Raw genomic sequence first — 12,681 nt, forward strand, 5'->3', positions numbered from 1 at the left:
CAAAGAAACATTTCAATGAAATGGAAAGAACATGGGGCAGTGTATCGTTACTATCAAGCTCAAGATTCAATCGCCTGGGCTTCCCATGAAAATGTACGCAAAGTGAGAACAATAGGAACCAGCAGAATGGAGGTGCCTAGAGTATTAGGGGACAGCAGGGGGCAAAGGGTGGGCTGTGTGTATTGCCATGTGGCTGGGTTTCCAAACCAGAAAATCGTCAAAACAGATGACAGATGGGGTTTGTCATGGAACACATTGGCAAGATGATTATGGCGTGAAACACACGGTATCGGAGGACACTTGGCATGTTTCAAGGGCAGAGATTGAACATTCAGTTATGGGAGAGGGATAAAACGTGCATTAATCAAGACAGACGTTGCACCAGGTGCTGAGGAGCATGGCTGCTCCAAGTTTCATGTCCCAGCCAAGAGACTGGAGGCATGAAACTTCTTTTCTCATAAAAAGAGAGTCCTGAACTGACATGTGTTGGCTCTGTTCTCTAGCATGTCGCGACACAGCCAGGTGACCCTCCGTGCTAGCAGATGCTGGCAACATGCTCCTAGACTTTCTCAGGTTCCAGAGGCCAGGGTCAGATAAACTCAGTTTTTAAGTTGCCCACTTGGTCATCCCTAGCCTGTTATTGCAACAAACACTAAAGTCTTCATGAGAAAAGATCAAGGAAGTTTTGAGATAGGTGGTCAGCTTATAAGTTAGCACTTTGGAAGAGAATACATTCATGGCCTAAGGTGCTTAACTCAGCTTCTCAATGGAAGTTTGAGTTTTGGCAACGATGCCTGCCCCTTTAGCCTTTGTTTTTGCTCTGGGGTGTTGCTTTTTGATAACTAACTGTAGGTTACAAACAAATAACACACTGCATACACATGCTCTTTATGGGCTAACCTCAACAACAACTTTCAGGCAACAGTGAAATTCTTTTAGAAAGAAGTGATTATTACTCCTTGCCTACCAGAATCTGTATGTATGTATGTATGTATGTATGTATGTATGTATGTATGTATGTATGTATGTATGTGTATCTATTCTATAAGTGATTCAAGGGAAAGGTTTGTGAGTCTTGAGTTACAGAGAAGCATGCATTTCAGAAACATTACACTTAACAAAATTCCCAAAGTTGGGACTTGGCTGGTTTTTTCTCTGGTACAATTCCTTCTGTTTAACCCGTGTCAGAGACAGGAAAACTGAATTTGTACAACTTGAAATTTTAGGATCATTGAGCTTTTTGCATTTTAGTGTTTACAGAATATTTAAGCTCCTTCTAGACCAGTAGGGTCTGTGACCTCCAAGATGCTTCTTGAGGAGGGTTGAGATCTAGTGTGTGTAAAACCCTGCAGGTTGCCTGGCAGAACTCTGTGCAGGTTTTGACTGCACTGGTGTGCCTATGTGTACCACGCCATGGTTGGATCCTTGTAATGGTGTGGACATATCTCATTGTTGGCCTCCTATGACTGTTTCTTACAAGGGTCAACTCTTTCCCTGAAGTTACAAAGAATTCAGCCACTCTGTGAGATCTCATTAAGACCTTACTTTCCTGAAGCTTCAGGAGCCTTATTATCTAGACACTATAGATGGATCCTTCCAGAGTCTTTCTCGAACTTGCCTCTGGGCCTACCAATCCAGACCTTTTATTTAATTGCTGTCAGAATTTTCCAAACTCTGATTTCAACCATTCCAATAGAATGGGGATGTCATGATCTCCACTTCCCAAGACCACACAATGCCAAGTGATACATGGTATTGTCCGAGAAAGAGCGAAGTGGCATATACCTCGTCTATATGTTGGCATGGGGATCTCTACTGAAAATAACTAAACACAAATGACAATCATTCAAGCTTCATTAGTTCAACACAAGCTCCAAAGATGAAGTACCTTTGGGTACTGATACCTTTTAAAAAGCTATTAAAAGACACAAGAGGATTTTATACAATACACAAAATACAAAACTGGAGGCATTTTTTTATATAGCTAAACAATTTTATTGGCTTTTTGTGAAATAAAAAACATGAAACAAACCGCCATGGTTAAAGGCTATTCCGTGTCAACCAAATGAACCAGCCACTTGGTTCCAGCAGCTGTGAAGATCATGAGTGGATATTATTGCTTATGCCCCATGTTCATGTATGTGTCCGTTATGTTTTGGCAAGAGTACAATCAGATGGAGCTTTGGTTGTTATAATTCAACTAGGACTACTCACTGAAAACACAACGTCTAGGATTTTCAGGTGGCTATATGCCATTTCTCCCCGAGTCCTGACATATACCCTCTCATTCTATCTACCCTCTCCTTCCATTAGTCATTTGCCCTATTACCAAAGTGAAGGAGGAAGGAAGGCTTTATCAGCCCCCCACTCCTCTTCTGCTACTCCCTCTCTGCCATGAGGGCCGTGCATTGCATTTCTGGGTCTTTCTAAGCTTGGGTATCTGGTATGTGGCCATGCCAGAAACAAATGCCCGCCTGTGGTCTACACAGATTTTCAAATGCATATGGCATTTGGAGTTTGGACTCAACTGTTTCCTTTCCATCTTCAGGAAAAAAAAAAAAACTAGAAAACAAAAGCAAAGTCAGTATAGCCCTTAGCATCAGTAAGGTGACCTCCCAACAGGATGAGCCCCAGTGTCCAGCACACAACATCCCGTGGCAGGTGTGGCGCTTTGATGCTCTAATGGTGTGTGCGTGTGTGTGTGTGTACGTACACTCAGTGAGTGAATGTGTGTGTCCTGTAACATTTTAATCCGCCGAGGGGCAATGATGTTAATGCCTCTTGAGAGCTCCCCTGCTCTCACATTCTGCTCTAAAACTAAACTTCCCAAAGGGCATAGGGTCAGAACTCCCACACAATAGCACCATTTCCTAGGCTCTTGGGATTCGGCTCCTTTCACTGCTGGAGAAAGCAGGACCCAGCCTCCAGCTCTGGGCTTTCATGGGCTCCGTGGGACTGCTGTAGGAGCAGGTGGTCTGCCTTGGCCTACTTTAGTGGTGACCTGAATTTTCCCTAGGAAGAGTTTAGAAAATACGTGTCTTACAAAGTGAAGTTGGCCACAGGTGCGAGGGCCGAGGTGACAGACCTATAGACAGTGGGCGAGCCTTTCCCCCTTCGCTCATCTCTATTCGGGCTACCAAAGGGATTACCAGCAGAGTCACAGAACACTGAGAGCCACCAACCCTGACACAGTCATCCAATAGTAGCACTCAAACTCTTGTCTACAGTAATCAGGTCCGCCAGCCTGTTTTGCCCCTGATAGTACTGGGATTTAATAAGCCCTTCTAGTGATTATGAGGGTTATCCTCTTGAATCTAGACAACTTAAACAGTAGGATATTTGCCCTCACCATAGTTTATCTGGCACAGATAACCATGTAATTACTAGCACTTAAATAGAAAAAAAATCTTGTAAATAGGTAATTATAACAATGTTGTTCATCAGCACAAAGATTAAACACTTCCAGCCCAACCCTTTACCTCACAAAAAAGGATAACTCTATAATTACAAGTAATGCTTGGTAGTGGTCACGTGAGGCCGATAGAATCACGGGGCAAGTTTGTGGTCAGTTTGTGGCCTATGAAATAAAGTAATACACAAGTATTGTCATTTCAACGGAATACAAGAGAATATATAAAAATATTTTCCAATCCGGAATCTGAAACATGAAAGCTGGATTTGTTTGTCTTTGTATAAAAAGGAACAAAATAATGGACTAAAGTGTATTAAGCTTCCCAACCCCCCTCCCCCCCAAAAAAGGACAGGTATAAGTTGAAGGAATGCCGTGAGTCAGCCAGCTTTCCTCTTATGTCCAGGCTCGTGGATGGATGGAGAGCTTGTGCTTCGACCCTGATGGAGATAAATGCACACAAGTGGAAAAGCCAGTGCCCCAGACCCTAACTGTGCCCATGGCTGAGGAGACTGGTTTTTACAGTAGAGCTGTCAATGGTGTGGAGGTGGCCGAGCAGATGACTGTCCCCCCTCTCCTCTTCAGGCGACAGCCGGGGACGAGTGCCAGAAACACCACTTTCTCCTGGAATAGTGCTTCTTCAGCGCCAGGTCCTCTTTCTCTCGCTCCCTCTTCACACGCTGGTAGTGGTCTTCCTCCTTCAGGTACCACACGGGGGGCCAGCGGTGCCTCTCAAAGTACTCCTGGTTGTCTGTGGGGGTGGGGGTGGGGGAGGAAAGATACTGTCTGTTGATTGCTGCTGCCCATCTGCCCACCCGCTGACCGTGCTGGATGCTGGGTCCTGTCACATGTTCCTTATAAGCCTCCCAAACCCTGATGTGGCAGGAGCCATGAGCAGGTCTGTCTGCAGATGGTGACATCACGGCCTGAGATGTAGAATCTGTGCTAGGCACAGAGACCCCCCCAAACCACTTGGTTGCCTCCAGAGTCGCAGCTTGACCCTGGTTGCCCATCCGTAATAGAGGGGAGGCCAATTGCCAATTGCCTCAGCATGCTCTGCAATAGGGCACCCTTAATTCCAGTCTCTCCCCCATTCTCTATGTGAGACATCCTGCAAAGACAGCCCCCAAACTAAAATTCTTGGTGTCGTGTCACTTGAATAGGTGACCTACCACACGCTCAAGACGGACTGACCACACAGTGTCCACTGAGTCTGGTCCCTCCCAAGGGCTTGGAAAGGGTAAGGAATGGATGGCAGGGGGCTCACATGCATACTCTCAACTCTTACCTGTTGACTTAGATTTGATTTCCTTGCGGAACTTGGAACAGACACTGTTGTAGTTGGTGCAGATGTGATGTAAACACCAGGCGGCTAGCTGGTTGGCATTGTGAAACTGCAGGAAGGGGACCAGAGTAGGGTCAGGCTCTGTTTGCTAAAGCAAGGCAATGGGCCAGTGGCATGGCTTAGCAGGTAAAGGTGCTTGCTGCCAAAGCCTAATGCCTGTGTTTGAACTCCAGGACTCCATGGAGGATGGGGAGGCCTGACCCTGGCAATACCTCTGACCTACACACACACACACACACACACACACACAATAAATGTTACAAAAATTTAAAGCAAGTCTACAAAGAAACAGAACCATTCTGAGGGTGGGAGAGGGAGTGAAGAGAAATAAAAGGTCTGTAGAACTAATACAAGTTCTTGCCTTGACCTCGGGGTTCTGACTTTGACTGTGGCTCTCATGTCAGCCAAGTAGTATTCATGAACCCTCTCTCACTGCCTACTGAGATAGATGTTCCCCAAAATAAACATCATATCACACTGAGAGTTTAAAGTATGCCTGGCTGGCCTGCCCTGCCTGTCCCCTGGCCCTCTGGTGATAGGTGGCCATGCATGCCCTCTGGAAGATACCAGTCAGCTGCAGACAGAACGATGCCATCTCTCTTTTAGGAGCCCCAGCAATGGAATACTCCGTGTCACATGTCAGAGCTCGGCTTGCTGGGGCCAAAGATCGAAAGGCAAGAAGGCAATGTGCTGCTGCTGTCCTGTACCTGCCCTCTGGTTATGTAAGAGCAGGCTTGTGGGTGAGGTGGGAGGAGCTGAGTGCTCACTCCCTCAAGCTTTTCTGAGCAGATGCCTGGGGAGGTGGCCGCTGAGGTCAAAGTGATTGCCTGATGTCCTCAAACCAGATGGTCCACTTCCCCCTGTCTCTTCTGACCTGGCAGGACCCCCATACCCCTTTTCACTTATCCTGTGCGTTTCTTTAGCTAAAGGGGGAACCTGGGAATGACAGTGTGGTTCTTCTGAGGCTTGGCTCTTTGTCCTTTAAAAGTCACTCCAGGGAGACAGACCCACAACCCCAATCATGGAGGTGGTTGGAGGCTGGCCCCTCCAGCTTTTTCTTCATGTTCAGTTTAACTCTGGACATAAATTTTGGGCAGTGGGGCACTGGGCAGAGGTGGGGGGCTTTCAACAGCTCAGGGAACTAACTGGCTGCATAGCTTGCTCCTCTGATTTGGGTTCAGTGACTCAGTCTTGGTGTTGAGACTGGCCACAGTGGGAGATTTACACCATGGAAATTAGCAAAGGCAACAAACAGATCAGGGTTCCATTATGTGTGAAACCCTCTTTGGGTTAAAGGCTAGCAGGCAGGCTAAGACACAGACACCATACTAATTTCCTGCCAGGGTCTGTCAAGGCTTAGTAGTGATCATACCACAGCCTGTCATGGGAGTACACGAAGACAGGAGGAAGCAGGAGGGAAGACAGAAAAAGCATCTTTACTTCCAGTGAATTGTCCAGTAGGGCATTTTGAGTCATTTCAATTTCTTCTATGCAGGATACTTATGGATAGAGTCCAGTCATAAATTATCCCTCTTGGGGGCTGGAGAGATGGCTCAGCAGTTAAGAGCACTGGCTGCCCTTCCAGAGGTCCTGAGTTCAATTCCCAGCAACCACATGGTGGCTCACACCCATCTATAATGGGATCTGATGCCCTCTCCTGGCATAAAGGTATACATGCAGATAGAATACTTAATATACATACAATAAATAAATCTTAAAATTACCCCTCAAATTAGGGGAGGGGGCATCTCCAAACACCTCCAGTTTCAAATTTTGGACACTCTAGTTCTGATGAGGCCTTAGAGCTTCTACTGCAATGCACACCCAACCTCAGCTTCTAGTCTCCATCAGATGGCTTTTCAGGTTGGGTTTTAGGAATCTGGTCTCACGTCTTTGTGACTGTGGGGAGTCTGCTGCTTGGTTATTCTTGAGGGCAGGGCCTGGGACTTGGGAATCACACAACAAATGTTTGTCAAGTCAGAGGGAATTGGCTGTTCCATGCCCCATTCCACCTTCTCCCTGTGACCTGAGCCATCGCCTGTGGCCACACTTGGCTGGGCTGAGCACCACCTGCTGTAGTTCCACTGTCCTCTTCCTGAGGCCACCTTGTCTCCTGTGATTGGGCAATGTCCCCTTAAATTGCCTGACCTAAGACTTAGTTATCACTGTTCTAAGTGAGAGAGAACAAAGCCAAACTCAACACACAGAAGGAAAAAAAAAATGAATTCAGAACTTATTTCTCATCTCCTTTCCCCAGAGTATAAACTACTGTTGATATCTCTATGCTGGGACTAGATCATTCTGCCTAAGTACTCTGCAGTGTTAGGGAACTTCCGTCCTCTGGGCTTTGTCTTGAACATTCTTTTTCCCTTGTATCTCAATCTGTAAGGTTGGGGGGGTCAAGTTTTGCCATCCGTCCTTGTGTCTTATGGATGGGGAAACTGAGGCAGAGTTTATATTTGTTCCTAAACCTTTAGTTGAATTTTACCCTTCTCTGGAATAGGTGTGTGTGTGTGTGTGTCTACATACATGCACGAATGTTTGTGTAGGGATCGTAGACACCGAAACTAACAAAACTGATCTTAGACAACCCCAGGGGACCTTCAGTAAACCATTCATTTACAGGGGGGCTTACAAAGCTTTATGGAATATTCTACAAACTGTTGTTGGCCAAACACTTGTCCAAAAACCTAAGGAAGGAAGGAAGGGAGGCAACATTTCCCTGCTAAGCTAGTGCTTCTCTCACATACGAAACCACTGCCCCAGGAGGGTGAGACTGGTATGCCGTGGAAGGGGGTCCTAGTTTTTTCAAAGACTAACTGGCAGGTGGAATGCTGACTGACGTGTAGAACTCTCTCATCTTTTTTGGTACAGGGGCACACCTCTGTGACATCTTTATTTGGACAGATGTGACAGTGGGGTGTTTATATCAGCGTTAAAGTGGACGCAGGTGGGACACAAACCAGTGATGGAAGCCGAGGGCCCACAAACCTACCTGTGCCAATTCCAGGTAAGACAGCACTTCACCATCGATGCCCACTCCACTCATAGCAGCCTTGGTGAGCTCCTGGACAGCGTGCTGCTCTGGGAAAGAGAGGGCGGGACAGGGTTAAACTGCCTACCCCAAGCCAGACAGTTGGCCTGGAGGGGCTGGTCTAGGACCACTTGAGAAAAGAGGAGACAGTGGACATGGCTCTGGACAGACACTGGAAATGAATCCTGGGCTGATTCTGATGGGTGGTCTGTCGGTATCTAACCAAGGTACCCACATCTCTAGGGCCTCTGGTCTGTGCTTCTAGAATAGCCATAATTCTCCAGACCTTCATGGCCCCGCCCAGGATGATAACCATGGGCTATATGTGACTACTTAAACTCAGATAATTAATACTTAGCTCAATGGCCACACCAGTCCCCTTAAGTGCTCAATAGCCATACGTGTCTACCCCCTTGGGATGTGCAGAACACATCCAATGCTGGCAGACAATTCTACTAGACTGTGTGGTTCCAGAAAGCCTAGCATGTTTATGGGATCTTCTAAGTCCAGACACAGCCCTGTTTGAGTATGACTTCAAGGCTTATTATCTTTTGGGAGCAAAGATTGAATGGCAGATGACTGAGTCTACTTGGGGAATTAAAAATTGAGAATGTAGCTGTGTTGTTAGAGTGATGCTTAGCTGGGTTTGGCCCCCAGCACTGCATATACCAGGTATGGTGACCCAACACCAGCAATCCCATCACTTGGGAAGTGGAGACAGCAGAATCAGAAGTTCAAGCTTTTTCTCAGCTACACAGTGAGTTTGAGGCCAGCCTGGGCTACATGAGACCGAATTGGGAGGGGGGGCGGAATTAAATGTGAATGCATATGTGCCGCTCTCAACAGATCACCCAAGGTTCAATCTCTTGGAATATGAAGACGGGGGAGAACAGTAGCCCTGGGTAACAAGGCTCCAGTTTGAGAGAGCTATGTCTGCTGAAGAGCAGGAGCTGGAGTGGTTCTGAGGCCTCTGCTTGGGCAGTCTCCAGCCTCAGGTTAACATGGGTGTGTGGGTGTGTGAAGTTTTCTTGTAGCATTTCTAGCTCTCAACAGTGGCAGCATCTGGGGTGCTGTGAAGGCTCCCCACATTGCAGGCTGACCACTTTGATTGGGATTCTCTTTACTTCGATTGTAGTGGTTCTAAAGATCATATTTCTGTAACCATAGGTCAGTTCATTGGGTTTTTGTTTTTTGTGCTTTTTAAGAGCTATCTTTTCTCATCCTCCCCGCCCCGTAAAGATTTATCTATTCATCTGCCTGCATGCCAGAAGAGGGCACCAGATCTCATTACCTATGGTTGTGAGCCACCATGTAGTTGCTGGGAATTGAACTCACGACCTCTGGAAGAGCAGCCAGTGCTCTTAACCACTGAGCCATCTCTCCAGCCACAAGGCCAGTTCATTGTTTTCCCAATTGTATGTGCTTTGGTGCCTCTGTGCCGCATTCTGGTTATCCTTACACTGTTTCAAACTTTTTAATTATTGTTAAATGATGGAATATGATTGGGACTGGGCATATATAAGACAGTGGGCATTAGAGATAAATAGTTTGTGTATCCTGACTTCCCCACTAGTAGGATTACATTCCTTCTTAATCTTTCTCTCTCTTCAAGCCTTTCAACCCCTTGAGACTTAACAGCATCAAAACCAAGCTCACAATGGCTTCTAAAGGCTCAAGTGAGAGAAAGCTCTCGTTTTAAACCCACAGATAGAAATGATTAAGCTTAGTAAGGAAGGTTATGTCAGAAGCCAGCATAGCCCCAAAGCTAGCGCACCAGTTGTGAATGCAAAGGTAAGCTCCGGAAGGGAAAGAAGTGGGACTCGCCAGTGACACACATAAGACAGTGGGGTAGCTTTGCTGGCTTCCGGGTCTAGATAGAACATCATCAACCCAGCTTCTCCGTCCCTTAAGCCCCGCCCACTCCAGAGCAAAGCCCACTCTAGCCACGCCCACCCAGAGCAAGGCCCACTCCAGCCACGCCCACCCCAGAGCAAGGCCAGCTCCCTTAAGTTCTACATAGGCGAGACAAGCCAGCAAAGGCTTTCCGAAAGACACTGTCACCATAATAGATGGATGGAGGCAATACAGTAAGTGCTAATGAGGAGCTACAAGGAGTCACCCAGAAGTTCCAGCAGAGGTCACTAAGTAAGAGATCCTCAGCCTTGTACTAAGGGAGGCACCACCAGGGAGGGGCCCGCCCACATAGCTAGAGAGAAATCCCCCCACCCTCTGCCCCAGGGGCAGCTTCAAAGTATCAAAGGATAGCCTAACCATCTTGCTGGGGGCTGAGGCAGCTGGTGGCTTTAGGCTGAAGTGGATCTCATTTCCTAATGAGTCTTGAGGCCCTGTTCTCCTAAGTTCCCTATATGGTAGAGCATCTGGCCACAGTCCGATGTTCTAACTATCGGAAGCCCACAGTCCTAGCTTCATTTCTGTTGTGAGGAAACACTCTGACAAGAAGCAGAGTAAGGGAGAGGGGGTGGGTTTATCTAAAGGCTTACCATCCCAAATCATACTCCATTATTTCAGGGAAGTCAAGGCAAAACTCAAGCAGCCAGTCATACTGCATACCGAAGACAATGGACTTTGAACATTACCTGTAAACTCTGGTAAATGGGTCATCGGTGGCTGGGGGTGGGTAGCTCATTCAAAACCCTTGCCACACAAGCATGAGAACTAGAGTTTGGGTCCCCAGAACCCTTGAAGGAGCCAGGCTGTAAGGCAGCTACCTCTCATCTGAGCATTGGGAGGCAGAGATAGGGCATTCCTGGGGCAAGATGGCTAGCTAGCCTACCCAGAACGGGTGAGACCCAGGTTCAGCGAGAGACCCTGCTTCTAAAATGGAGAATGAGCGACGACGGTATCTGACGTCAACTTTGGGCCTCCACGTACATGAGCACACACGTGGGGACGAGCACCCACATACAGGGGCGGCCACACACATGCACACATGAGGGTGTACTGCATAAACACATACAAAAATCACTGGTGGGGTTTTGGGGGATTGACTTCAATTTTGAGAGAAATTCTACTGTGGGAAAAATCACCATCAGACAGAATCTCCATGCTACCAAGTGACCTTTTGTGAAAAGAGGGGTCAGCCAATGAGCCAAATGTCATGGTCATTTGATCAGAAAAAGCTGCACCAGCTGCTGTGACCTTTAGTCCCACCACCTTGATCTACCTCATCCACCAGGAGCCAGGCATGGAGGCTGCATTATGGCTAGAGGCTGAGTGGGTGGGTTGGCTTTATTTTTATTTCTTAAAGCCATCATCATCATTATTATTATTATTATTATTATTATTATTATTATTATTATTTTGGTTAGAGTTTCTCCGTTGTCTAGAGGTAATGCTGTTTTGTACTTAACAGACTGTAGCGTGGGATCAATGTAATTTTAATAATTCACCGAGATACCAGGAATTTCATGCCACAGTGGCCTGGGGCTGACCCAGCACTGTCTGGGGTGTGCCTACCCTGTCCAGGCATGCCCGTCTCCTCCCCGGCTCTGAGTTCTTGAGCCCACACACTTGTTTGTGCAAGCTGACGCTTTCTTTGATGCAGCATTCCTCAGCTGGACAGATTCACAGAACTACTTAGAGCTAAATTTCCCAGAGAAGTCATCAGGGCTCTCTTAAGTAACTGCACATGTGATGGTTAATGGGACTGTTAAGACAGGATCCGGCTAGAATCACCATGGAAACACACCCCTGTAAGGATGGTTTTGGAAAGGTTTGACCATGGTGGGAAAACCCAGCCTGAGTATGGTGGTGCCATCCTATGGGCTGAGTTCCCAGACTGAAGGAAAATGAGAAAACCACATCCCTACCATCCATTTTTGTTTCCGGGATGCAGACACAATGTGACCCAGCTGCCTCCTACCCCTGTTGCCATGCCTGCCCAGCAGTGATAGACTGTGTGTGCTCTTGGTCCTAGCCACAATAGACCCTTCCTTCTTTAGGTTGTGTCAGGTGTTTGTCACACCGATGAGAAAAGTGACTAAAGCAGCAAATACATGTTTTTGAAATTTATTTAACACTGGTTTGTAAAGTGTTTCCAGTCTAGAAACAGAGCCTGAAATATGTTACAAAGTCTAAACCAAACTTCCTGATGCTTTGACCCTTTAATACAGGCCCTCATGTTGTGCTGACCTCCAATCATAATATAAATCTACTTGGAGATAGAGGGGTTGCCAAGGGGGGTCTCAATCCACAGGTGGGGGACCACTGGTCTAAAGGCTTTGCTTTAGACCCTGCACACAAGACACCATAGGTGAGTCAAGGAGCCTTGTGGGGAAGGTATGTGGATCGGGACCAGCAGGATTTTATCACATCATGCAAGAAGGCTGGGGTCAGTTTCCACAGGAGCTTTCTTAGGGTCACTTAAAAAAATATTCCATGTAGAGATCTACCCCATGTTATCAGTGTCAGATTTAATCTCTAAATAAAAATACCACTGTGCCGACACTGAACACAGATCAGATTCAACATATTTGGTTCCGAGTTATGTTTGTCTATTAATAAAATCAAATTTATCTTCAGAGGACCTTTGCATAACCTATGGGTGATTACCCGGGTTTGTAACTTACATTTCTGAAAAGGGAATTCTCATTGCAGCTTCCTGAAATCAATGTGTGAAAAGTGTTATACTCATTTGAATCTGTGACTTCAGTATAATGGGGGGAAAGGTCTTTTTCCTATTTCCTCCCTCCCTTCCTTCCTTCCTTCCTTCCTTCCTTCCTTCCTTCCTTCCTTCCTTCCTTCCTGGGTTTTTGTTTGTTTGTTTGTTTGTTTGTTTTTCAAGACAGGGTTTCTCTGGATAGTCGAGGCGGTCCTGAACTTGCTTTGTAGACCAAGCTGGCTTTGAACTCAAATAGATCTACATGCCTCTGC

At 46.7% G+C, this 12,681-nt stretch overlaps 1 protein-coding gene across 3 annotated transcripts in view; it reads right to left on the reverse strand.

Annotated features, from left to right (window-relative positions):
- Nucleotides 1–1,971: 1,971 nt before the first annotated feature.
- Rhobtb1 (Rho related BTB domain containing 1) overlaps nt 1,972–12,681 on the reverse strand; it is a 71,011-nt gene continuing 60,301 nt past the window's right edge. For all 3 annotated transcript variants that reach the window (XM_027395067.2, XM_027395072.2, XM_027395068.2), the window contains 3 exons: nt 7,750–7,838; nt 4,698–4,803; nt 1,972–4,160 (listed from right to left, as the gene is read on the reverse strand). In XM_027395067.2, coding sequence (XP_027250868.1) covers nt 3,991–4,160; nt 4,698–4,803; nt 7,750–7,838 — 365 coding nt within the window. In that variant the 3' untranslated portion in view covers nt 1,972–3,990. The remainder of the gene's footprint in view (nt 4,161–4,697; nt 4,804–7,749; nt 7,839–12,681) is intronic.

Source organism: Cricetulus griseus (genome assembly GCF_003668045.3).
Source record: "Cricetulus griseus strain 17A/GY chromosome 1 unlocalized genomic scaffold, alternate assembly CriGri-PICRH-1.0 chr1_0, whole genome shotgun sequence".
Classification (NCBI taxonomy): Eukaryota; Metazoa; Chordata; class Mammalia; order Rodentia; family Cricetidae; genus Cricetulus; species Cricetulus griseus.